The 26,034-nt window shown below is 40.2% G+C and overlaps 1 protein-coding gene across 2 annotated transcripts; it reads right to left on the bottom strand.

The window, feature by feature from the left end:
* Positions 1-1,127: 1,127 nt before the first annotated feature.
* Positions 1,128-18,594, bottom strand: ATP6V1G3 (ATPase H+ transporting V1 subunit G3). 2 transcript variants are annotated; one of them, XM_040985203.1, is made up of 4 exons: positions 18,513-18,594; positions 11,973-11,985; positions 6,359-6,464; positions 1,128-1,301 (listed from the first exon to the last, which is right to left on the bottom strand). In XM_040985203.1, exons 1-4 carry the CDS (start codon positions 18,592-18,594, stop codon positions 1,128-1,130), a joined length of 375 nt encoding a protein of 124 aa, XP_040841137.1. The 2 variants fall into 2 exon arrangements, with proteins under 2 accessions (XP_040841137.1, XP_040841138.1); XM_040985204.1 differs by lacking the exon at positions 11,973-11,985 and having other exon boundaries at positions 6,359-6,459.
* Positions 18,595-26,034: the final 7,440 nt, after the last annotated feature.

Raw genomic sequence — 26,034 nt, forward strand, 5'->3', positions numbered from 1 at the left:
ATGCCTAACCATAGTAATTTATACATGGAACTGAAACATTTAGAAGATTTATTTATTTATTTGAAAGTGATACAGAGAAGGAGGGAGAAGAGTCAGAGAGAAAGAGAATGGAATCTTGCACCTGCTGGTTCACTTCCCGGATGGCTACAAATGCCAGGGCTGGGCCGGGCTACAGCTAGGAGCCAGGAGCTGGGAGTACTTGGGAGTACTTGGAGGCAGTGTTTGGGAGGCAGGGACCTCCCAATACTGCTGCTTTCCCCAGCCCATTAGCAGGCAGCTGGATCAGAAATAGAGCCGTGAGGGCTTGCACAGGTGTCTATCTGAACTCTGGTGTTGCAGATGGATATTCACCTGCTAGGATGCTGTGCTAACAGTGTACCTGGGCTTGTAAAGTACTTGGTACTTAGGAATTTGGCTTACTGCTGGGAAATTGTGTAAATAGCATTCTGCCCTAGTGTATCTCTTGAGAATTAAATAACAAACAAGAAAACAACATACGAAACCTTCTATGCTATCGGCTTATCATTGTTTCCTTTTAAAAATAATTTGAAAAAGTACTCTCTGGTTAATTGAAGGTAAGCAAATAGAGTGGTTATAAAACTCTTCTCTCTCTCTCTTTTTCTCTCTCTCTCCCTACATGTGTATATGCATATATACATGTAGTTCTTAGAAATGTTCTTACAATTGGGCCCAGTAGAGAGAACTGGTTGTAACATTTTACTACCTTTGTCATTGACTGGTGAATTGAATGTATTATTGACATATGTTAATTTTAGATCTGTATGAGTCATAAACATATCTTGCATGTGAAATTATCCTTTAGTAATCATAACTAAAAACAAGTTTTCTAAATTGATAAAAAAATGCAATAAATCACATCTACTACAAAGTTATCATGGTCTTATTTTCCTTTAAAATACCAAAAAACATTACTCTTCATTCCTTACTGCAAATAAATGACAAGGTCATAATTCTTACCAGGACAATAGAACACCATTGCTTAAAAGTTATGTCACATTAAGATTGGTAGATATCCAGGAAAGTTAAGATTAACATTACAAATTCCTGAGAATGAACATGAAGCCATAATCAACTACATACCATTTATCCAGCAACAAGATGGACATTTAGTTGGTAGCTCTGTAGTTCGCATGGATTTCTGGTTCGATGTCACAGACCATGTTCAAAAGCTGCTTCATTACACTTTCCATGTGCTTGTTGTAGTTTGCCTTCAGTTGTCGTATCTTCTGTTGAGTTTGTTCTTCTATTTCATCTGACAGATCACCTTGAGAGTCCATGGCCTAACAAAACAACAGAATTCAAAACACCCCAGAATGCATTGCATTGGCTTTATAAGCTAAGTTTGTCTTGGCTTGTTATTGCTCCTTGCTTGCATATTTTGCATTCCTTCTCTAGAACAGACCAGATCATTAAAGACCTTCAATGAGAGGAATGAGCTTTCCTGAAGAGCAGCAACTGGTCCTAGTGGGTTACTTCCGTTGCGGATGGGCTCTACGTGATAAAAACTGCCTCCAGGGACACAATGCCCACATCATGCTCATCAACTGGTTTGCCACCCAGTTTTCACATTTTCCTTATAGCTTACATTTTGAATCACCAATCTAGAAAATAATGTTGGAAAACACCATTAAAACCATTTTTGCTAGTTTTTAAAGAACAAATAACTGGCTTTTCCCAAATTTAAAACACGTAGTAAAAATTGATTTAGTTAGTCCTTTTTTTTCAGGAAGATCTAAACACAATATATACTCTAAGACACTTTCACATGCACAAATATCATTTTGAGTAACAAATATCTTGATAAATTCAGGGTAAATTGAAGTTGTTTCAGACTGAGATATACATATATACACACATATATATATTTACATACATATATATGTATGTTCATTTCACTACACTGTGGTACTACTTTTTCTGATCACTCCTGGTCAGTGATTCTCAGTATTTAACACTAAATTCTCTGTCCTTTGAGCTGTTCTATCAAGTGATAGCTTGACCAGAGTATGATTTTAGCAGGGAAGTTAATAATTTAAAAGAAATCTATGGTAAAGGAACTTTGAATATTACTGTTTGCTAAAGCCACCCACTCTGACCTGCCCTCTTTCTAACCTGGGCCTTGGGAAGACAAGATGGCTTTGTCTTCTGTGAGTGTGTTTGATTCAGTACAAGAAACACATCGAAAGATTGGCTTCTATAACAAGGTTGATAAACATGCTAAATTAGAGAACCTGCCTAATCTATAATGTAGCTTGAAGTCAAATGAAATTGAAGTCATTTGGTTCAAATTCTTTTTCTGTGTCATAGGTCAGAGCATAGGGTCATCCCAGTTCAAAGAAAATCAATTTGAGAAGATACAGTTTTTAAGACACACAAATAACTTTTACAAAAATAATGCTTTGAGGCATGAGAACAGAAGAAGCAGAATCACAAGAGATAAGTTTCCTTTGCTGAGAAGAGCTTTCCAAGCAGAAAAGAAGTACATAAAATAATTCTACTAAATTCGGTTTCTTCTTCCATCCTCTGAAGTACATGTCTTAAAGTGGGTTTCTACCAAACAGGAGAAAAAAATAACCTTTTCCTCTTGAAATCCAACTCTTGGTGGTGAAAAGTTCAAAGACAAACTTTGGTGAAACTGTTACCCATGTTTCTTTGGAGAAGAATTAAAAATAGCTTAGATTAGGTTAGTGTAGAACAGCTGTACTGGCTAACTTTGGAAGAACTAATGTCAGCCTTGGGATCTTCAGTTTTAAAAATGGAGATAGCATCATTCATTTCCTAGGATTGTTGTAACATGTAAAGCAGATTCTTGAGAGCTAAGTGTGCCCAATTGTAGAAATGTAATATAAGCCACAAGGTGACACATATATGGAATTTTAAACTTTCTAGAGGCCATGTTCAAAAGGCAAAATAAAGTTAGTACATTTAACTTTTACACCCATTATTTTATTTTACTTAACATATCCATAATTATGTTAATATAAAGTTAATACAAAAATCACACCCTTACTCTTTATACCAAGTCTTTGGAATCTTACAACGCAACTTCGTTATGTTTCAGGACTCAGTGGCCCAGGTGACTTGGCTACCATAGTGGGTGGTAGAGCTTTGTTACAATAAACACATCTCTCTTGGTAATAGTTGTGCCCTTAATGCACTTCCTGGAGTCAGGATGGCGATTTTCAGAATAGAGTTGCCATTAAGAAGACTCTCAGTACAGAAACAAAGAACTGAATAAGTGGTGGGTAAATGTCAGATGTTCTACTTTTCCTTGACTACCCTCCTTGCACTTTCGGAATTGGTCCAATGTGTACTTTCACCAACTGTAATGCTCCCGAAACTACCTCCACGGTACTAAGTCTCATCCTGCACAATCAAATATATGATTATTTCTCAGTATGTCTGATATTCAGGAGTTTCAGTTTTCTACAGTGTTTGCTAAAACATTGACTAACTGTGCCTAATTTGAGATGGTCTTCCTAAGGAAAATTTCTATGCTTCCATGTGAAGGCAGAATGCTGATTTATCCCATGTAGGTGTTTAGATGAGTCTATCTAAGCTTGAAAGGCAAAGAACCAGCATCATCCTGTTCTCCATTGCATTGTAAGTGCCATTATGTTGTAAGATAGTAATGCTCACTTCTTGTCTATTGAACTGGGTAAAACAATTCCACTCCCAAGTATTGCAGAGATCCCGTTATCTATGCTCTGTTGCTCATGCTCTCAGAAACCTGTACGCTGAAGTTTCGGGCACTAGTGTAAGTCAGAAGTTGATAACTCTCTGATATGCAATACATTTGATCACAGAAAGCCATTTAAAGATCTCTTGGCACACATTTTCAAAATGTTGGTGTCAAGACAAATGTGACTATCTTTGTGACACACTGACTAACAATGATGGTGACATTTTCCAACATTCTATAAGTTTTCCTTATTTGTTGTTAAATGTTTCACCTTGAAGTGAGGCAGATCTTCAGATCCCACTGTCATGAGCAAAGTAGTTTTGTACTGTCACTTAGTAGTTTTGTACTCTCAATTTGTGATCGCTTCAAGACCATAAAATATTCTCACGGTACAAATTCAGGAAGAAAAATTAAAGATGTAAAAATTTTCCATTGCCACTTTCATTTTCAGGTATTTTAATTAGATTTATAGTCCACCTCACTCTCACTTTTACAATGACAGATTTAATTTTCCCAGTGCAGCCTAGATTTCCTTTTAGCCCTGTGGTATCTTCTTTAGTAGATGTTACATCGGGTAGCCATGATGAACAATAGATAAATGAATCCGTGTGAATACTAATTGATAGAGTACCAAGATTGAGATATCTGTTTGTCTATTGGTGTCAGAGAGTTGGAAAAGATGTGTATTAACATGAGCTGCGAGACCAGGAAAAAGGAAATGTCAAGATGCAAAAGCCATGACGAGCGGAAGCTAGGGTCTCCCAGGCCTCCTCACTGCCCTGGGTTAACAATAATGAGACCTACTTGGCGGTTGTTGCAGGAATGCAGATCTGTGCTGTGTGACAACCTGCATGATGCAGTGGAGGCTTACGCTCATTGACTTTTCTGCATGAGTCCTTGATCAACTAGCTGTAAAACTGGTTTGTAGCTTTAATTATGAGAACAATGAGGAGTTTCTATTACTGACCTAAGCAGGGAACAAATCCTGAACCACATTTATACCTGACAAGATCCTTCTGGAGAAATATTTCAAGACATTTAACCTAACCACCTTCTGAAACTATAGCTACTTTTCATATTATTATTACTTAAAAATATCATCTCAGAAGTATTCTCTGTAATTTAATGAAAGCTGGCTGGCATTTCCTGGTGGGTGAGGTGCTAGTCAAAATGTACACATCCTGTACTGAGCCTTGGGTGCGAGGCTCAGCTCTGATACAGCTCCCTACTGATGAAGGCCTGAGGACACAGGGGTGATGGCACCTGTTACTCAGGTGCAAGAACTAGATTAAGTTTCAGGCTCCTGGATTCAACCTCACCCTAAGCCTGGCTATTGTAGGCATTTGGGGAGTGAATTAGTGGATAGCAGCATATGCTCTCTCTCTTCATGAATTAATAAACATTGGAAAAAAAAGAAGCAGGTTGTTGAGTATGATTATATTATCAGATGCAACAGTACAACAGGAGTCAACAGGAAAGATTAACACAGAAATTTTGTTTAGGCGCTCATTCTGTCAGCAAGTATGGCTAGAGTAGAATAGGTCGAGTGGTAGAAAGTATAACTGCTGAAACACGCAGGTGTCAGCATCTGTGTGGGCTGTGATTTTAAGAGCTGGCTTTTCCAAATGCTGATAAGATGCATTTTCACCAAGTTTTCCACCTTGTTATAGGAAGACCTCGAATGGCACTTTTTAAAATCGTGGGATTTTTGGTTTGTGTTTTTTTACCGAGAGGTTCAATGTACCTGATGCTACATTGAACTTCTCCTCTATCCACCATCACAAACAAGCTGTAAACGGAGGGACTGCCCACAGCTTGAGTTCATTTTGCGATGTCAGCTTCAGAACAGAGCTTTAGTTCTACCGTTATGGCAGCAAAAGCAAAAGAGCCTATAAAGTTTATGACACACAGAGAGCTTACTGCTGTCTACATTTCAGTTCATGTTGTGACATGGAAAATAGGATGTGAACTCTGACAATATCATGCACTTTCTGCAAACAGCAGATACTTTTTAAAAATAACATTGTGGAAAACATTATGTCGTTTTTGTGAGGATTGATTTATTTGAAAGATAGAGCAAACAAGAGGAAGAGCTACCGTGCACCTTGAAGCCAGCCAGTTGAGAAGCAATCATAAGAACATGCTAGCTACAGGCTTCTTGAGAATTTGCATTGACACCCACTCTGGTCACTTAGAAATTTTGGTTTCACCAAAAGCAATTTGGTTGAACAAATTCATTCTGCATTTTTAGCATGCAACATTATTGAACAGAATCTATTGGTAAAAAATCAATAAACAAAACCATTTTCTGCAGTCTTTTCTTGCTTAAAATTGTGATTCAGTAACTTATGGATCAATAATCTGTGATAAGAATGATATTGTAACTATTCCTGGCCCTATTTATGATTGTGGTTTTCATATGTACTGTGTTTGATAGTAACTATTGGATAAACCTTTATATGAAAACAATAAAACTGACTTGAAAGTAAAAACAGGTATTATAAGTGATGCTGTTATATTTAAGATCTACTTGGTTGAATGTTATTCATTCAATTTTAATTTATTTCATCCCAAGGGTTTACCTTGTACTATATGAATATTTACATATATTATAATCTGTGCTCTATGAAAATCAGTTGTGATGTTCTGACGTACCTTCGACTGTTTCATTCGGAAGTCCTTGTCTCTCTGCAGTTTGTATTGGTCAATTTCTGCCATGGCTTCTTCCTTAGCTTGTTTCAATCGCTTTCCTTTTCCTGAAAATTAGCATAGAAGGAATCTTTTTTTTTTTTTTTTTGAAGATACATGGAATTTCAAAGCTAAATTTTTAAGATTTGTTTAATTAACTAATTTTTTATTTTTATTGCAAAGTCAGATATTCAGAGAGGAGGAGAGACAGAGAAAAAAGATTTTCTGTCTGCTGGTTTATTTCCCAAATGGCCGCAATGGTTGGAACTGAGCCAATATGAAGCCAGGAGCCAGGAGCTTCCTCCAGGTCTCCCACATGGGTGCAGGACCCTAAGGCTTTGGGCCATCCTTGATTGCTTTCCCAGGCTACAAGCAGGGAGCTGGATGGGAAATGGGGTGACCGGTATTAGAACTGTTGCCCATATGGGATCCCGGTGCATGCAAGGCGAGGATTTTAGCTGCTCGACTACAGCACTGGCTCCTCAAAGTTTATTTTTAAAAACAGATAACCTTTCCATTTAAATAAATTTTTCTAGAAGGTCAAACTGCATTTAAAAATTATATAAAAATTTTCATTTCTCTATTAGAGTTGGAAATGACCACCTTCCTTTATTTTTACATGCTTAAGTAAAATATCGGCCAATTTCCTCACAGCAGTGACATCCAGAGAACAGATTTTCGCTGTCACTTACTTGAAAGACATTATTTGGTTAGATTTTCTGCGGTGCTTTGCTGCCAGGAATCGCTCGGTCCACACCAACTGGATGCTATTAACACTGGCAGGTCTCCAACTCCACTGCACACAGGCAGCTCGGGCTGTATCAAACTGACTTGGCATTTTTTTCAAACATTTTATTGGTGTGTTTTTCCCTTACCATTTGTTGACTCTTGAATGTCTGATTAAGCCCCACAACACATCAAAGTAAATGTGTTTTCCTAGTGGCTTTCTCTGAGAGGGACTTGGAAGTGACTGTAAAACCAGTTGTTTTTAATGGCTGGGAGCCTCTTTTATTTGATTAAGAGCAAGGGTGTAAGCCCCGAGCCAGAACACACTGTAGAGAAGCATATTAGAAAAATACAACATTGTGAGGGTCATTAGCAAAGCATATGGGCTTTGTGAAAAGTTTGGGTTCGTTAATGACTGCAGACTGTGGGTTACAGAACGCTGCTCTGCCCCCACTGCCTATTACTATCTGGAGTTGGGGCTAGAGCTTTGAAACCCTGAAAACTTTAAAGATACTCGACTATTTCAGCATTCTTTTGTTCTCTGACTCTATTGTCTCCCATCCAAGTACTAACCAGGCCCGACCCTGCTTAGCTTCCGAGATCAGACAAGATCAGATGCATTCAGTCTGAATCTATTGTCAATGTCACCAAATGCCTTCATTCTTTTGTCATTTAATGTAGCTTCTTTACTGATACCTCATTTTCCCCCCCACAATGTTTTGTCAATTTTCATATCATTGCAGTGTGTAGACTTGGTATAAATATTACATCCTCATCTAGTAGCTTTCCAGTATGAAAGGACCCCTTGATTTAACTTTATCTGCCGTACATCCGCCTATGTGTTTTGTACCGTTGTTGGAATGTTGGACTTCTTGTGAGGGGTCAGGTGGTGGACTGGTCTCCTACACTCCAGGAATGGAGGCGGTGTCACTGAAGTGGGAATGTGTCCTTCTGAGTGCTGATCCCGCTCCAGTGGAGTTGGGTTGCTTTCATCCAGAACACACATTCAGCTCCACGCTGTCACTTTTTTTAAAACCCAAGATTTGGAGAAAACACTCTTTTGATGCTTTGCACTTAGGGGAGCACAAACAACGATGCTTGCCTTTTCCTCATTTAACGGACGCTTGCTGTCATTTGGCGTGTGGATACCCTTGTTGTCTACCCTTCTCATGCTTTTGTGTCAATCAAACTCACATTCTTAGAAACTGAACAGAACGAATACATACAGGTATTGGTAAGAAAAACTATTCCTCAATCAATTTTCTTATTACTTATTATATGTAAGAATATAACAATTTCTTAGTTGCAACTTTCTGGCACATAAAAATAACGATAGGAAAAGTTCCGTGTGCAGAGTTCCTGGTCCTGAGCAGAGGCCAGCGCTCAGTAAAAGCCCGTGTTAGCTCCATCATTTGGTGACAGGCTCTGAGCCTGTCTGTGATTTCCCTTTCATGGTACCAGTCACCTGCTGGCTCTCATTCAATTAAATAGGAGAGCCACAGGGAAGTGGCTGCTGGCACAGCGATTTTCTGGATGGACTCAGCAGCTGCCGCTGTGTGACATCCTGCATATGCTACACCTGAATTCATCCAGCGGAAGAAACTGGAACCTCAAGCCTACTGTTCTGTTAGGGGTGAAGAAAAATACAAACGTCAAATCCACCTGCATTAACCTCCAGCTCGCTTCTCTCTGGGTATAGGAAGATGGCCCAATTTAAAAGTCGTGTATTTTGCTGCTTAAGCACTAAAAGCCTGTGCGCTCTGTGTGCCCAAAGAGACCCATATTCACATTCTTAATACAGACTCAAAAATAGGGATGAACATAGAAGGCAGTTCAGATTTCAGATATGAAAATCAATTACACAGTTTTTATATGGGCACATAAGTTTGCAGGGAAAAAGGTTCTTTTTTTTTTTTTTTTAAAGATTTATTTTTATCATTTTTTTTAGTGGAAAGGCGGATATACAGAGAGGAGAGACAGAGAGGAAGATCTTCCGTCCGATGATTCACTCCCCAAGTGAGCGCAACGGGCCGATACTATGCCGATCCGAAGCCAGGAGCCTCTTCCGGGTCTCCCACGCAGGTGCAGGGTCCCAAAGCCTGGGCTGTCCTCGACTGCTTTCCTGGGCCACAGGCAGGGAGCTGGAAGGGAAGAGGGGCTGCCGGCATTAGAACCGGCGCCCATATGGGATCCCGGGCGTGCAAGGCGAGGACTTAACCACTTGCGCCACCGCGCCGGGCCCGAAAAAGGTTCTTTTTGATGAATATCTTACACATCACAATTTTAAATAATATTAAAATAGGTTTGGGCCCAGCACAGTGGCGCAAGTGGTTAAGGTCCTCGCCTTGCACGCCCGGGATCCCATATGGACGCCGGTTCTATCCCGGCAGCCCTGCTTCCCTTCCAGCTCCCTGCCTGTGGCCTGGGAAAGCAGTCGAGGACGGCCCAAGGCTTTGGGACCCTGCACCTGCGTGGGAGACCCGGAAGAGGCTCCTGGCTTCGGACTGGCATAGCATCGACCGTTGCGCTCACTTGGGGATTGAAATCATCGGATGGAAGATCTTCCTCTCTGTCTCTCCTCTCTGTATATCCGCCTTTCCAATAAAAAAAATAATAAAAATAAATCTTTAAAAAAAGAATAGGTTTGGCAGACTGGGGTCACACAGGACGCTTTTACTTTGTTTCCATTTATTCAATGCCTATTAAACATCTACTATAAAAGTTTAGAACAAACAAGAAAAAGAAATGCATATGATACTGTCCTTGTCTGTAATTGACATAAATTAGCTCTTTTCTGAGATATGTATATGCTGCCCTGGCCTCCAGGAAGAAGAAAATTATGAAATCTATAAAATGGTGGTATACACAATGTTAAATGTGAAAATAATTAAACATAAATATTATTCCACTTACTCCACAACAGAGAAAAAAATCACAACTTTATGATTACTTCTGCTACTGAAACTTGAGAGAATCTGTGTTTCTCCTCTACTCCAGTAAATGTCCAACATATTCTGTCTCATAGCAACAAAATTCACCCAAGATATCAATAAATTGCACAGATACGGATTATAAAATTTCAGCAAGATTGTTTGGTAAGATCAGGAAAGACCTATGAGCCACGGAAATGTGTTAGCCTAGACAATGGAAGTGGACACTCCCTTAGAGGAATGAGAGAAGGGCAAGGAGAGACTGACTTATTTATTTACTTATATGGGAGAGCTTTCAACTGTGGATTTGCTTCCCCACTCCCACAAATGTGCATAGCAGCTGGGCCAAAGTAAGAAACCAGAAATGCAAGTCAAGTCTCCTCCATGGATATCAGGAACCCAAATAAATGGTCATCCCAGTTCCCCAGGGCCTTATTTGCAGGAAGCTGGAGTCTGGCCTGGAGCTGGGTGTCCGGTCTGGAGCTGGGAGTTCGGCCCCGGAGCTGGAGTCCTGCCTGGAGCTGGGAGTCGGGCCTGGAGCTGGGAGTTCGGCCCCGGAGCTGGGAGTCGGGCCTGGAGCTGGGAGTCCGGCCTGGAGCTGGGAGTCGGGCCTGGAGCTGGGAGTCCGGTCTGGAGCTGGGAGTTTGGCCCTGGAGCTGGAGTCCGGCCCCAGTACTCTGAAATGGAGCATGGGATTATTGATCACCAAAGCACTTGGTGTCAAGTGAATCCCATTTAAGAAATCTTGGAAGGCTCTTCAAAAACACCACCTGATAAAAATCTCCACATTTTCACTCATGTGACTTACTTTTTCAGAAATGTCCTAGATATAACAGGTCATTATAGTGATATATTCAATAGGATGTTTTGTGGGAAAAAAAAAGATATTTGGCTGATCTAATCTGGACAGGATTAAAGGAATCATTTTGGGCCAGACAGACTCTCCCTGGCCTCCTGGCTGACAAAGCTCAAGTGACATATGTATTTCAAGTTGAAAAATGCCTTTTTAGATACAGAGAAGCATATTCTCTTGCCTGCAATGCTAAATTTCTTTGGTAGTTTTATTCTTACGCAGATAATGGAATTTCTGTTTTGTATGAGTAATCAAAACTATACACTGACCACCTCCACAATGACACAAAAAAAGCTTGCAATTTTGAACAAGTTACTTATAATTTGTGAGCCTGTTTTTTCTAATCAGTATAACACAGTGAACAATCTACGGGAAAGAGTCATTGAAAAGACTAGAAAAACAAGCGTATGAGGTGTGTGACAATCAGCAATTATTGGATAATCTTTAGCCATTATTAGAAAAGCAGGATCAATTTCTGGGGGCTTCTGCTAACAAGCCAAGTGATGAGTAAAGCATGAGTTTTAAAGTAAGTCCCCATCCATCATCCCTGCAGGCTTTCTGGAGGCATCTAAGGGGAGCTAGTGAGATGGCAGCTGGACAAGCCAGTCTGGAATCCAGAGGCAAGATCTGCACAGGAAGTCTGCATGCCAGTTATCTGGGCAGAGGGATCACACCAAGGGGATCTGTACAGAAGTCAAAGAAGAATACATAAACTGAAGGAAAGGAAAACGCAAGCTTTCGGCTCCACTGGCCTTGTGTTTGGACTAAGGGCCCCCAGGAAAGTGAGGAAATAACTATGCATAGGTTAGAATCACGCAGTTTGTGGCATTAACTGCTGCAGTCCTAGTGGATGCAGGTAGAGAGAAGCAGAAGCTCACGATGGCAGGTATCCCTGGAGACCGTGCTGGATTCCCAAGTCAAGTAGAAAGCACACCAACGTGAATCTGCCACCTGACCAAAGCAGAAGCCACCTGGATTTGCCATGGAAACTAAGTGTACTTCAGCAAGGTTTTTATCTCTCTATTCCTATCAATCATTTTATTTATATTCTGTTGCTCGGGGAGGGGGGGAAGCAGTCCCACTTTCTTGCTGATACTGTGATGAAACTCACCTGACTCAAAGACTGTAAATGTTGGGGAAGTTACGTCACCAAGAGACAAGGAGCCGTTGTTCCCTTTGATGACGGGATTGCTAAGAGCTCCTTTTCTGACTCTGCTTCCTTTAGGAGTGCCACTTGCCTCATGGTTTTCTTTGCTTTTATTTTCCTTATTTAAAAAGTATAATCACTTTTTGTGTAGGTCATAGGTTGAATATAACCAAATTCTATTAATACATTAAAATATTTCTATGGTTACTACTTTAATACTACCAACTCAAAGAAATGAAAGACCAATATATTTACAAACAGCCTGTTAGTCCGCAGACAGCAAAGACGAAGTATTTACAGGCCTACAAAGCATACAAAACAGGGCCATGAAATGCTAATATAACAACCCTTATTTTACTATTTTATTAAAAGTCATGTTTTCATGAACCATAACATCCAATTGCATAATGAAGAATTTATTAAGTCAAGGTGGCTATTTAAATAATTCAGAATATTTCTGCCTTTTGAAACAAATAGGTCATTTGTTGATTTAAGGAAAAAGTTATTGATGGTGGGCATTTCCTAGACCTACAAAGTAATTTAGAGTACTATATTAATGTTATTAGCTAAGTAGAGAGTAGAATTCTTTTCTTCAGTACTAAATTTGTGCAAAAGTAGAATTCAGTGAAAGACCTTATAGTGGAACATGCTGAAGAAATTATTTGCGAAAGTGTCCTTTCAGTCCTCTGTTGGACAGAGTTGCTTTTATTGAGTATCAGAATATTAATAGCTAACATTTGTTGGCCACCAGTGTTGTTTTGAATCTTGTATATGCATCAACTCGGTTAATTGTGACAACACCTCCACGAGGTAGTTATTATTCATATCTCCACTTTAAAGTACAAGGAACAGGTACTGGAGGCTGAGCAGGGATCTTCCCAAGGCCACAGTGAGCAAGGGGCAGAAGCTGGGTGTGCACCAAGGCAGGGCAGCTCCAAGGAGAGGGTGCTGACAACACCACCTGGGAAGGAGAGAAGGACAGCTCCCTCACTCTCATGCCGGTAGTTTTTAGAGTATTTCTAAGAGAGAGAGAGAGAGGAGAGAGCCTCTTCCATCTGCTTGTTTGGCCCCGATGGGTCTGCAACAACTGAGACTGGCTAAGGCCAAAGCCAGGGGACAGGACATCTTTCTGGGTGTCCCCTGTGGGTGGCAGGGACTCGGCCTTTGTGACACCTGCTGCCTGCCAGGCCCATGAGGCAGGTGTGGCAGCAGAGATGGGATTCAGTTATATGCACTCCGAGGTGGGAAGCACTGTTTGCAGTGCAACACATTCTCCTAGAACATAGTTAACATAGCTGTTTGTCTCTTACCTAGAATTGAAGACTCAGGTTTCGTTACCACATCTTCAGATCTATGCCTAGTGCGGTCTGTAATTTTTAGTTCAGCACCAATGCTATTTTCAGTGAGACAAGTTCTGATACCTGTTTGTGAATGGCTTGGGAATGTGAGTTCTGTATGTGATGTTGAGTAGCATGTATTTGAACATTTTAGGATAGCATTTGTATAAATGCTGTTGAGTTTTCCACATTTGCATGCGTATTCATGAGGTAAATACTGCTTTGATTCAAAATCACAACCAAAAATCTCACAGGTTTCAGAGAAACAGAAGTGCGATGGCACCTTGAAGTTCCAATCTCATTCTGATTGCAGGTTCCATTGAATGCCCCAAACCAGGAGCTGATCTCTGAAACTCCATTGCAAAAATGCAACTTGTCTGGGCACACCACATCTACTTTTGTGTTTGATTAATGAAAAATTTATTAGCCATAAAAAATATTAAATAAAAAAAGTAGTTAAAAAATATAATGCCAAGTAGGGGAATTTAAAGTAGTATATTTAACATGATTTCATCTAAATTCAATAGGATTATTTTGCACATAATGAATATGTGTGCTGAGTGAGAATTTTAAATAATAAAGATGGTTTAATTATTAATGAGTAAATGAAGATATATTTGAAACTTTCTCCTCATCTCACCGGAAGGAGTCCATGTCTTTCTTGCCCTTGAGGGGTGGATCCAAAACTTGCGATGGGAGTAAAAAAGAATCACACTACATTATTCTTGTCTGTTCTATTTGATTCATTTCAGTTCCACCCTACCCTATGCATGCTGTATTTCACCTTGTTGTTACTGCTTTAGTAATATGCATGTTCACTGTACACTTACATAGAAAGCAACTCAGCAGTGCTTAATTTTTGTTCTGCTAAATTAATATTTTTCTCATTCTTAAAATGACTTTAGTGATTATATATGTACATCTATTAACTGTATATTTGGACAGTGATGGAGGTATAAAACTGGGTTTCTAAAGACTGAGGCTCAGCAGTGCTCCAAATACCTTATAGTAAGACAGTGACGTTTTGAACTCAAGCCTTCAGCTTTGGGAAGAGTTCCCAGGGTTTTATGCCCACATTCCATAAATAGATAGATAGATAGATAGATAGATAGATAGATAGTTAGTTAGATATCCCTGCAGGAAAACTGCTTATACCACCCATTCTATTGCACAACTGCTTTACCAAGATCTGAGGTATCCTTTGTAATAGAATCTATTAATATTTTTATGCCATGATTTTTAAAATCCTCCCACTTTGCCATTCCTAATTATGTGTTTGTTCTTGTTCTCTCCTCTTTTCCTTCTCCCTTCTTCTACTTTTTCTGGTTAGATATACCCTCAGGAGTCCAGCTAGATACTCTCACATAAATGAGTTTAAGGAAAGTAGGGCAGGCATTTTGCCTTATGGTTTAGCTACTGGTTAGGATCCCTACATTAGAGTACCTGGACTGACTCCAGGCGAGACCACCTGATTGTAGGTTCCTGAAAGGAAGACCCTGACCAGCAGTAGTGATAATTCGAGTAGTTAGATTCCTACCAGCCATGCGGGAGACTTGGCTGGAGGTTCTGGGCCATCAGCTGCTGACTGGTCAGTCCCAATTGTAGATGAGAGCAAGCTCACTGTCTCCTGTGTGTGTTCAAAATAAATACATTGAAGTGTTTTTAAAGAAAGAGAAAACGATCATAGACTTCTGCAGTGCTGGTCACTTTTGTCACTTAACAGACCTCTTGTTGCACCTCTGTGCTTCCTGATCGATTTTCAACTGCATTGTTTTTTAGGAAGAAAGTCAAGTTACAGAATTAGTAAATACATAAATATTAAGTCTTACGTTGTTAGGTTTTAAATGAACTTATAGTTCCTAAAGTTATTATGTTGTTATGCACAGCTAATTCCTGCAGCTGAGTCTTCTCTTCTTGATGTTTACCTCAACACAAAATCCCAGATGCAGTAAGGTGCTTAGTAGGTCCTTTATTCCAGCAGGGTAGGAACGGGAGCAGGGGTGGAGGGGAGAAAACTGGAAGGGACACGTTTCCTGCCATGGTGGCAAGATGGGGCTGCCGGGCAAGGGAAGGGACAAGATGGAGGTGATGGGGGAGAGCCAGGGAAGGGAGCAGAGAGGGAAACGGGAAGGCAAGGACTGTGTGGGCTGTGTGCTGGCCCAGGGACCAGTGACAGAGGCTATCTGAGCCACAGATAGGTGCCTGGAGATTAGGGCGAGGGACCGCAGATCGGGGAGTGGGATTATCAGGGCGAATTTCTCAAGTTGTGGGAAAGGAAAAACAAGAGATGGTGCCTGGTCCAAGATGGCATGGTCTCAGTCTGCATGATGGATACTCCAAGCACTCCTGCCTCTTCTACTTTAGGATCGTTTCTGTCCTTATGGCACCAGGACAGGGCTTGAGTCGAAGCTTCAGTGAGCACATTTACATGGCTTGGATCTGGTGATGCTCAGCATCCATAAGGAACTAGATAAATGAGTAATATTAAAATGACTCACACATGAGGGGAACTAAGGCATGCCAGATATATGATGGATTTTCAGAGAGTTTGTGGAAAAGTCATTTATGAAAAATCATATGTGATCTTGAAATTTGGAGTACCCAAATAAACTTACTTTTAATTCCAGTTTTCCACCAACTTTTTTGAAGTACTCTTACATAAGGGTAAGATTTCTGTTTTGCGGGTCCCGGCGTGATAGCGTAGTGGTTAAGTCCTCGTCTTGCACATTCACCGGGATCCCATATGGGTGCTGGTTCTAATCCCAGCAGCCCTGCTTCCCATCCAGCTCCCTGCTTGTGGCCTGGGAAAGCAGTCCAGGACAGCCCAAATCCCTGGGATCCTGCATCTGCGTGGGAGACTCAGAAGAGCTCCTGGCTTCGGATTGGTTCAGCTCCAGCCGCTGCGGCTGCTTGAGGAGTGAACCATCGGACAGAAGATCTTCCTCTCTCTCCTCCTCTCTGTATATCCGCCTTTTGCAATGAAAATAAATAAGTCTTTTAAAAAAAGGTTTCTGTGTTGTAAAACTATACTTACATGTTTACTAGTGAATAGGCTGAGTGCTGTTGTAACTATAAATTGCTACATGATGGTAGCGATGCAAGAAATGCAAGAAAACAGTTTCTTTCCAAAGAAAGCTGTCTGCTCAGCCTGGGCTGACAGGACATTCTGTCTGAGGCTGAGTGAAGGAGCTGGTTATTCAAAGTCAAAATATTGTAGTTTTTAACAGCTGGGAGTGTGTTATTACTGGTGAGCTATTTTTTTTTCTTGAACAAGGACATGATAGACTAAGAAAAATATATTATCCCTTTACATTGTTTGCAAATAGAATGAGCATTTCATACACAAATAACATAACATGCATTTTTCCTATTCATCAGAGGAACCGAGAGCGAAGGTGGACTTTGATTTTGTTGTGCAGTTGGTGTCCTCAGTGGCTCTGCTCCCAAGCAACTCCCATGCTGGCAACACTTCTCTTCTTCCTTTGTGACTTTGAAAAAGGAGAAGTTGGTGATAAAAATCATTTAAATCATGTAATAGAAGTGATGTGTATATAGTCAATATGGCCATTTTGCTTCATCCATAAACAGGAAGCCAACGGGACCTAATTATCACATCTTAAATTCAGTTTGTCCTCTGATCTAGAAATTTTAAATGTGGTTAAAAAAAAACTGGATGAAAAAAATCAAGGGGTATTCTGTCCTCTTTCAATTAGACGGTCTTATGTTGTATTGTTTCCTTTACAATTTCTTGGCACTCATGCCCTCTTACAGGCATTAGCATGGCTTGTTTTAGAAAGAAATGAAAACTAGGCAAAGTCAGACCTCATTGTCTTTCTCCTTTTCCTCTTTAATCACCAACAACACATCAAGTCTTTTCCATTTTGCTGTTGGTTCTCACAGTGCTGGGTGTTCAGAACATCAAGCTGCCTTAGGACTTAAGAAAAGGGAATTATTATTCTACTTGAGATAGAAGCATCAGTAGACGGAGTGCCCGGATTCCTCTCTTGCATTGGAATATGCCTCTCTGTCATTTCACTCAGTGTATCTCAATCATGTTTAGTGCACACCTGCTCTAGTCTGATTACCACATTCATCCCAAGGGTTGCTGGGTAACATTTGTAAGTCATGGATCCTGGGTTGTTAGACTTGGAATCTAATTACAAAGGGAAGACATATAATCACTGAAGACCATGAATGACTATAAATGATTATAAACTAAATGAGGTGATATGTGATGGCATGAGGGGATTGAATTCAACAGGTCTATCTACAGCATTGGGATTTTCCATTATGAGAATTGTATGCATTTTTCATCGTGCATTGGTTAAGATTTTAGCTGGAGAATCAGACAGTCCAAATCCTATCTCTACCATTTACCACCCTGTGATCTTGGGCAAGTTGTAAATTTTCCTCAGGCATTGCCTTCCCTTTTTGCTTAAAGGTTGTAACAGTAAATAAGATAAGCACTAAATATTTGGCTAACACATTAAAAAAATTTTTAATGTAACGTTGGGCAAATCACAAACTTTCAACTTCAGGATGCATAAATAGAAACAACATTAATATGGAATTGGCCTGGCTGTTGTGAACATCAAAGAGAACAAGAAGGAGGTTTATGGAGGATATTCAATATGTAAATAAATAGATGCTTGACTAAATAGAAAGAAAATGAGAATAAATAGAATGATTTTAAGACACTAGAATTTAAAAGCCATCAAATAAGCAGTAAAGATAAGTCATTCACTGTTACTCGTCCAGTTTTAGAGATGTGGAAGCTGAAGCTTCTGAAAGAGAGGCAACTTGCTTAATTTACCCACTGCTAAGCAGATTCAATCTGGAGTTACTTGTGTCAGGAACATTGTACAATAATGAGGAATCTGAGACAGGACAAACCCTTAAGGGAATGGGGCTTAAGTCCACATCCCCGTAACCTTCTCATTAGCACGGGACTTCCAACGAAAGTCTGAATAAGGAAATTTTCAACCTTGCTAGAGCAATACAGTATGTAAAGGTGGGCGGTTTTAATAAACAACCCTGAGTCTCCCCACGACTTGGTACGCGGAGCTGCCCCCTGGGATCTCACTGCCCCAACCTCTTCTGTGACAAACCCTTCAGTGGAGAAACTTACTCTTCTTGGCTTCCTCCAGTTTGTCCTTGGCCCTTCTTTCTGCCTGTAGGAGCTGGTGGATCCCTTGGGACTGGCTGGCCATGGCTGCCTGCTGCAAGTCGAGTGACGTGTGAAATCTGGGGAGTGGTAGGGCCGGTTGTCCTTTCAGAAATCACTCCCAGCTCACAGCATTGTGTCAACAAGGAGTCCCTGAGCAACTGGCAGGATCTGACCAGACAGCTAAGCCCCAGGAGAAAAACAGGTGGAATCCAGAAAAACCAGTTCAGACAGAGAAAGCAGTACATTTGCCATTTCTGTTAGCTCTCTATCTGAGATACAGGGATTTTCACATGATATTGAATAGGATTATAAAAACAAATAAGATGACTTTGGGGGGATATTAATATCCTGCATCTTCTAAAAAGTAGTGCCTTGTTTATTTTTCTCCCAAGTTTCAGGGTCTTTGCTCTTTGCCCATGCAGTACTAACCTCAGGTTTATTTAGCTGTTTCCAGTGATTCAATTATCTGCTTGAGGAAAATGTGTAAATCTTTTGCCAGGCCGAAATTTCCTGGCTTTGTTGCATAGAAGAAGGACCTGGACTCCATTACTTGTTTTTCCTAGGTTCCAGGTGACGGGAGTGAAAAGGTTCCTTTTGGCTATTGTGTCATTGTGTCACTCTCTATATTCATTTTTAACTTCTAGTGACATTTTATCATGGTGACTAAATACATAATAGTGGAAATTATAAAGGTAGGCATTTGAGGTTAAATTAAGACATCATAAATTTTGTATTATTTAGTGTGTATGTTGAGTATTGTCCCAAGACTGTATAGTAAAATTCATCACACTTGATTTGAAACTGTCCATATGAGAGTGTTGGTCACAATGAAGAATTGTAAAGTAATGTTCATCTGTAGCTGCACTCATCACAGGACATTCTAGAATTTTGACTTGGAGTGAAGGCCTTTTATCCTGCTCAAGTGTTCTGTAGATTGAAAGTTCTTGCATTACTACTTTTATAAATTACACCTATAATGCCTCATCTTTAGATGCCAGATTCAATTTCTTCAAATAAGCATCTATAGACTGAAAGACAATTGTAAAGCTATCTCAGAACTGAATCTACCAAGTTTACATAATTTCTCCCAATTTCCTGGATATGTGTCACTTGTGTTGTGATTATGTCACATTGATATATTTGTGTCTCTGTGTGTATCACTTAATTTACCAAATGAACTACTCTGCTCCACATGCAAGACTATCATTCTTTTTCTTCTGCATTTATATTTAATCATGTTATGAAGCACTTTCACTGCATAATTACAACAACCAGTGTAACTGGGTTATTCCTGTGGTTTAGTAAATGGAGCGCATTCTGAGGAAATCACTTTACTCTTGCATTGGCAGTGGCTGTTGACGATCTCCTTGTGAATTCACCTGAACAGGGCCCAATCTTGAGTTGTTGAGGAGGGATGCTTCATGTGGAGTGAAAGTGGTACGGAGGGCTTAGGTGGGAAGTACACTGGAGATCAGTTTCTATTGCTGTTGAGAATGCGGCATGAGTGGAAAGCTTGAGGAGGTAACATGATTGCACCATAATTTGGAGAAACTCTTTACCTGGGTTGCCCAAGATTTTCAAGCTCTGCAATAAATACCACATTGAGCCAATCCCAATCATTCTCTGCATGCTTCATTTCACTTACAGACATAAATTTGCATAAATATTCTAAATGTATATGTCTTTGATCAACTTAGGGGATATTATATTTTCAGACATTTACTTAGGATGGAAAGTAAGGATTAAATGAAAAAGATTCCTTGTCATTATTTTCTGAAGCCATTGAAAGATAATGTACATTTCTCATTGGTTTTGGGACCATGAACAGTGTCAAACACTGGGAACATAGCAGTGCCCACTTCAATCTGCAGCAGACAAAACTTCTGAATTTCTCTCAGAGTCCTGTGCCCAAATTTAGATGATAAGAATGGAAGCTTGGAAAAATGTATTTGTTTGATTGGAAAAGAAAAAATCACTTATGGTAATTACTAGGCTTTTCCAAGATATCTTGGATTTATGTCCAACATTCCATAACTAAAAAAAAAAAACATCAACAGTGCCTCCTTTTAATGTGTCACTCTCATGAGTTTTAGTTATATGTCAGAAGTTGTGATGACAGCACATGGCATCGATTCTCTGGGCAAGAGAGGCATCTAGTCGGAGGAAAGCAGTACTGGAAGGATGGATTTGAGCCTCCTGGCCATCGGGGGATTGCTCTCTCAGTGAAACGGGTGGAACACCGGCCTGGGAGCTGGGAAAGGGGGCACGGGACATGCTTATCTACACCTGGGATCTGAAGGGACAAACAAGAGCAAACTTTTGAAGTTGTACCAGCAGGGCTTCCATGAAGATGACACCACAGTGAACATGTGATCATCATGCAGTCTGCATGAAACATGAGAAATGAAACATGGAGAGGAAGGCAGTGCCAAAGTAGATGGAAGAGAAAGCCTGGCTAAGGACTTGGAATTCTGCTTCATGTGCCAAGGATAATTTACTTCCACACTCCTGGTTTCTATTCTGTAGCTGAATCACTCCCTTTCCTGCTGATGTGGCCTTTGGTTTACAAGAAGTTGTAAGGAGAGTAGTGCTTTCAACAATGTTTGCATATAGCTCGCATCTTTGTTTTTTTACATATTGTCTATTACTTAGGCATCATTAATGATCATTTCTTTTTCTATTCCCTGATAAAATACTAATCATGTGCTAGAGATGAGGTATTACATTTTATAATTTATTATGTATATTTCCATATTTTCACTTCTTTGATTTTCATAATAGCTCTAGATCTAAAAATATTGATCGCAGATCACATGGATTTGATCAATAACAGCATTGAAAGAAGCAACACTAGGGCTCAGAAAATCTGAGAAACAGCCCAAGGATATTGTCTCCTGGGTGGAGACATCAAACTGACTTCATAGTCAGTGGCCTTGCTGCAATTCAACACTTTGTTTATTCTTAGGAATAATTTCCTTCCTTATCATGGCTGATGAAGACTGTGAAAATAAAACTAAAATGAGAATCAGCTGGCATGCCATTGTGTCAAAAACTATTAAAAATACGGGTAAATTGTAACTATGTGCTTGAGTTACTGAAGGTAAAGCCATCAGCACACACAAGGTTTGGCTTAACTTCAACCTCCACAATTAAGGAAGATGTTCTTTGAAGAATTATGACTTTAGATACCTTGAATTCTTGCTATACCTTTTGTTTCATAATACTTGCTTTGGATTTGCTCTTTATTTTATTCTAGTTTACATTTTTGTTATACCTAGAAATGAAACTGAGTAATAAGGGATTGATTTGAACCATACAAGGCAATTTGTGTTTCCATGGCCAATGTTAATGTTTATTTGTTAATTTGTTGATATTTGTTTTTCAGATAAGATGGAAAAATGAATACTACATTCACAGCAACAGCACAAAGGAAGTGAAAGGTGGCCGGCCTTGTGGCACAGCAGGCTAAAGCCACAGTTTGTGGCATCCACTTTCCTTAGAAGAGTACTGGTTTGAGTTCTGGCTGTTTCACCTCTGACCCATCTCTGTGGAAAGGAGGCAGATTACGGCTGAAGTTACTGGGGAAAATTACCATCTATGTGGGAAACCCGAATGGAATCCTGACACTTGAGCTCCACCTGACCAGCCCTGGCAATGGTAGTCATCTGGGGAGAGTATATAACTTTGCTTCTCCCCTTCTCTCTGTCACTCTGCCATTCAAATAAAGAAATAAATGAGCAAAAAAAGAAGGAAGTTTAAGAATCAATATAGTGCATATTTTAATTTCCTTTTGTAAATGCTTTCATGCTGCATTTTATTGCTTCAAATTGCAAAGATTCATACAAATGACGAAATCTTGAAATCATCTGTACCTTTTGAAAATTTCAGTTGTTAAATGCTTAAGGATTACAGTGAAATGCTAAACATTTCAGTTGTCACCTTAACCTTGCATGTTTTTAAGCGCTACAATTGCAAATTTAGCAAACATTCAGTATATAGTTTTGGGGTTTCCCTTTTTCTGTAGTTTCATTTCTGCTCAGACTTCCTCTTATTATCTGTTCTGTCACTACCCTATAGGTTTCAGCTCACAATATAATCTCCTATTTTCGTTCCATAGGTTTAATGCTACAACCTGGATAATAGTGAAAAGTCAGCTAATTCCTGGTTTGGGGGGCTTGGGACTTCTAGGTATCACAAAACACCAAACACCAAGCTTCACTCATCCACAAAAACATGAAGACTTGAAGTGAATGCTTCTATGACACACATATCCTTCTTCACCATAGCAGAACCGCAGCGTATAAAGCTTAGCCAAGTCATACAGTGACCCTTTCTATTTTCTGATCTCTGTCACTGAGTAAGAAATGATGGGTTGATTCTTCCTCCTTTTTAGAATACCTATCAAACTTTTATTTACCCAGAAGGTCGGTCATCCAAAGTTTATTTTCTTTTTGTATTAATTAATTTATTTAGAAAGTCAGATCAGATTTACCAAGGGAAGGAGAGACACACAGGAGATCTTCCATTGGCTGATTCGCTCCCCAAATAACTGCAATGGCCAGGGCTGAGCCAAGAGCCAGCAGCTTCTTCTGGGTCTCCCACATGGGTGCAGGGTCCCAAGGCTTTAGGGACTGCCTTCTACTGCCTTCCCAGGCCAGAGTCAGGTAATTGGATGGAAGTGGGGCAACCGGGACACAAACCAATGCCATTTGGGATCCCAGCATTCACAAAGTGAGGATTTAGCCAAAGAGCCATAGCACTGGGGTTCCAAAATTCATTTTTAATGTCTGCACTAAAGGACAAAATTTTCTATAACTTCCTAGATTAAATTGATTCTTTATCTTACAGCACATTTTTTTTTAAAGATGTTTTTGAAAGTCAAATATACAGGACAGGAGGAAGTGAGAAGGAGAAACAGAGAGAAAGATCTTTTGTCTGCTGATTCACTCCCCAAGTGGCCGCAATGGCCAGAGCTGAGCTGATTCAAAGCCAGAAGCCAGGAGCTTGTTACGAGTCTCTCATGCAGGGGATGCGCAGGATCCCAGGGCCTTGGGCTGTCCTCTGCTGCTTTCCCAGGCCACTAGCAGGAAGCCGGACGGAAGCAGTGTGGCCGGGACATCAACCGGTACACCCCACATGGGATTCTGGGGGCGTTCAAGGCAAGGATTATAGCCACTAGGCTTCTGCCCTGGGCTCCATCTTCCAGCATCTCACAGCAGTGTGCAAGCTTCACTTGCACTGTTTTGCTCATAAACTATCAGTTCTTTGAGGGTAGAGATTGTATTTTATCTGTGGTTGTCTCTGGAATACTGCCTTGTAAGGAAGACACATCCCAATAATTTTTAAAATGTTTTAAAATGTTTCTCTGACTGCCATGGTGACAGAAAAATAAAAAGACAGGCCGAGAAAAATACACACCTCCCGACTACCTAAATACCTCCAAATACCTAAACGGCTTCAGTGTGGCTATTAACAAACCAAAACACAGCTGGGAACTTAACTCTGATCTCCTACATTGACTGGTAGTTATGCAACTTCTTCAGCTATCACCACTGTCTGTGCCCCTCCCCACCTTTTTCAAACTTGAAAACATCAGAGCTGGTGAACAACAGATGCCCGGTCTAGTGACAGGCATATATTAATGTCCCCGTGATTGGCAGTTTCTAGTGCCATTTGTTAGAGTGAAACGCATGGAGGCCACAGTCTGGTCACCATAAGCATTCATTAGATAGTCCTGCGGGTCACCTGTGGCCATTTCTGAGGTCCAGAAATGACCAAACACCCTTAGAAAAGCCGCAGTGTTTAGTTGCTTTGAATCTGTATGCAAAAACCACAAATGGGAATTCTGTGTGTCCTAAATCCAAGAACCTCTTTCAGAAAATAAAGAAATGAACAAAAGGCAAGATATTCTGAATAGTCCAGGTTCGCCTGCTTTTAGCCAACTATCAATGTCTAGTGGTGAATGGTGCGTGTGGTGCTTGTTGGGGCAGGGCAGGGTGTCAGTTGGATAATTGGAAAGTACTTCTGCTCACATGGAAAGTTGACATCAGTTGGTTTTACATTTCTACTTTAACCATAATTTTCCATCACTAAATCTGGTTATTTTGGGTATATTAAACAAGACAATGGATAGCAACTTACCCAAAGTTACATTCCCATGTCTGTGTGGTGGGGTTATGTGGAGAATGTACAGTTTTTTTTTTCATTTTAAGAATTTATTTACTTATTTATTTGAGAGGTAGTCTCACACACACACACAGAAAGAGAGACAGAGAAAGAGAGAGAGAGAGAGAGAGAGAGAGAATCTTCCATGTGTTGGCTCACTCTCCAGAAGCCCAAATGGCCATAGCCAGCCAAGGTTGGGCCATGCCGAAACCAGGAATCAGAAATTCCACCCAGGTCTCACATTCAGGAGGAAAGGTGCCACCTGTCTGGCATATTTTCTGCTTCCTTTCCAGACATATTCACAGAAACCTGGATTGTAAGTGGAGCAGCCAGGAAAAAAAAATGAGCAGGTCCATGTGAGATGCTCGTACTGCAGCTAGTGGCTAATCCCACCAAGCCTCACTGTTAGCACCAAGAATTTACTATTGATATACCAGATGTAGCTTTATATTATCAGAGAATATTCTTCAGAGAAAAAGTATTCGTTATATTCTAGATCAACAAAAAGGTTCTAAGCTATAGGATTACTTAAAAAAACTTAGCTCATTTAAAATTATTCATTTTTATTTGAAAGGCAGATTTACAAGACAAGAGACAGAGAGAAAAATCTTCTCAAGTGGCCACAATGAGCTGATCCAAAACCAAGTGCCCAGAGCCTCTTGGGATCCCTCATGTGGCTGCAGGGGACTAACTTTTTGGGGCCATCCATCCTTTGCAGCTTTTCCAGGCACAGTAACAGGGAGTTGAATCAAAAATAGAACAGCTGGGAAATTAACTGGTGCCCATAGGGAATGGCAGCATTGCATGTAGAGACTTGACTCACTATGCCATGATGCTGGTCCCAGTTCTAATATATGAATATACTAACTCCAGTACTGTTCGTGATGCAGGAGAGCTGAAGCAGACACATAGAAGTTTTGCAATGGTGCCGGCAGGAGCAATGGCGAGTGTAAGCAATGGAGGGCAAAAGCTGAGTGTGATAATAATACTCATAAAGAGTGTTTGACATATTGACGATCTATTGCTGTATGATTGATGTTTTGCAAAGCACTTTCATGCATATTATCTCATTTGAATGTCACAGAGTACTTTGAGGCATGCAGGATGACCATTAACATTAACCATTTTTTAGATTAAGAGACTTAAACCAGGTGATTTTTCCATAGCCATTTGTCTCTTAACAGATCAAGGTCGTACCGGATTTGATAGTCACTCTGGCCCTATTCTCTGTGCCATGTTGTTGAATGCTTAGGTAGTTTAGGAATAGCACTTTCATACATTTTCCTGGAGAAGACTGACTTTCTCAGAGTGGATTTTT

The sequence above is a fragment of the Ochotona curzoniae genome, unplaced genomic scaffold (genome assembly GCF_017591425.1).
Source record: "Ochotona curzoniae isolate NIBS_2020 unplaced genomic scaffold, NIBS_Ocur_1.0 contig_430, whole genome shotgun sequence".
NCBI lineage: Eukaryota > Metazoa > Chordata > Mammalia > Lagomorpha > Ochotonidae > Ochotona > Ochotona curzoniae.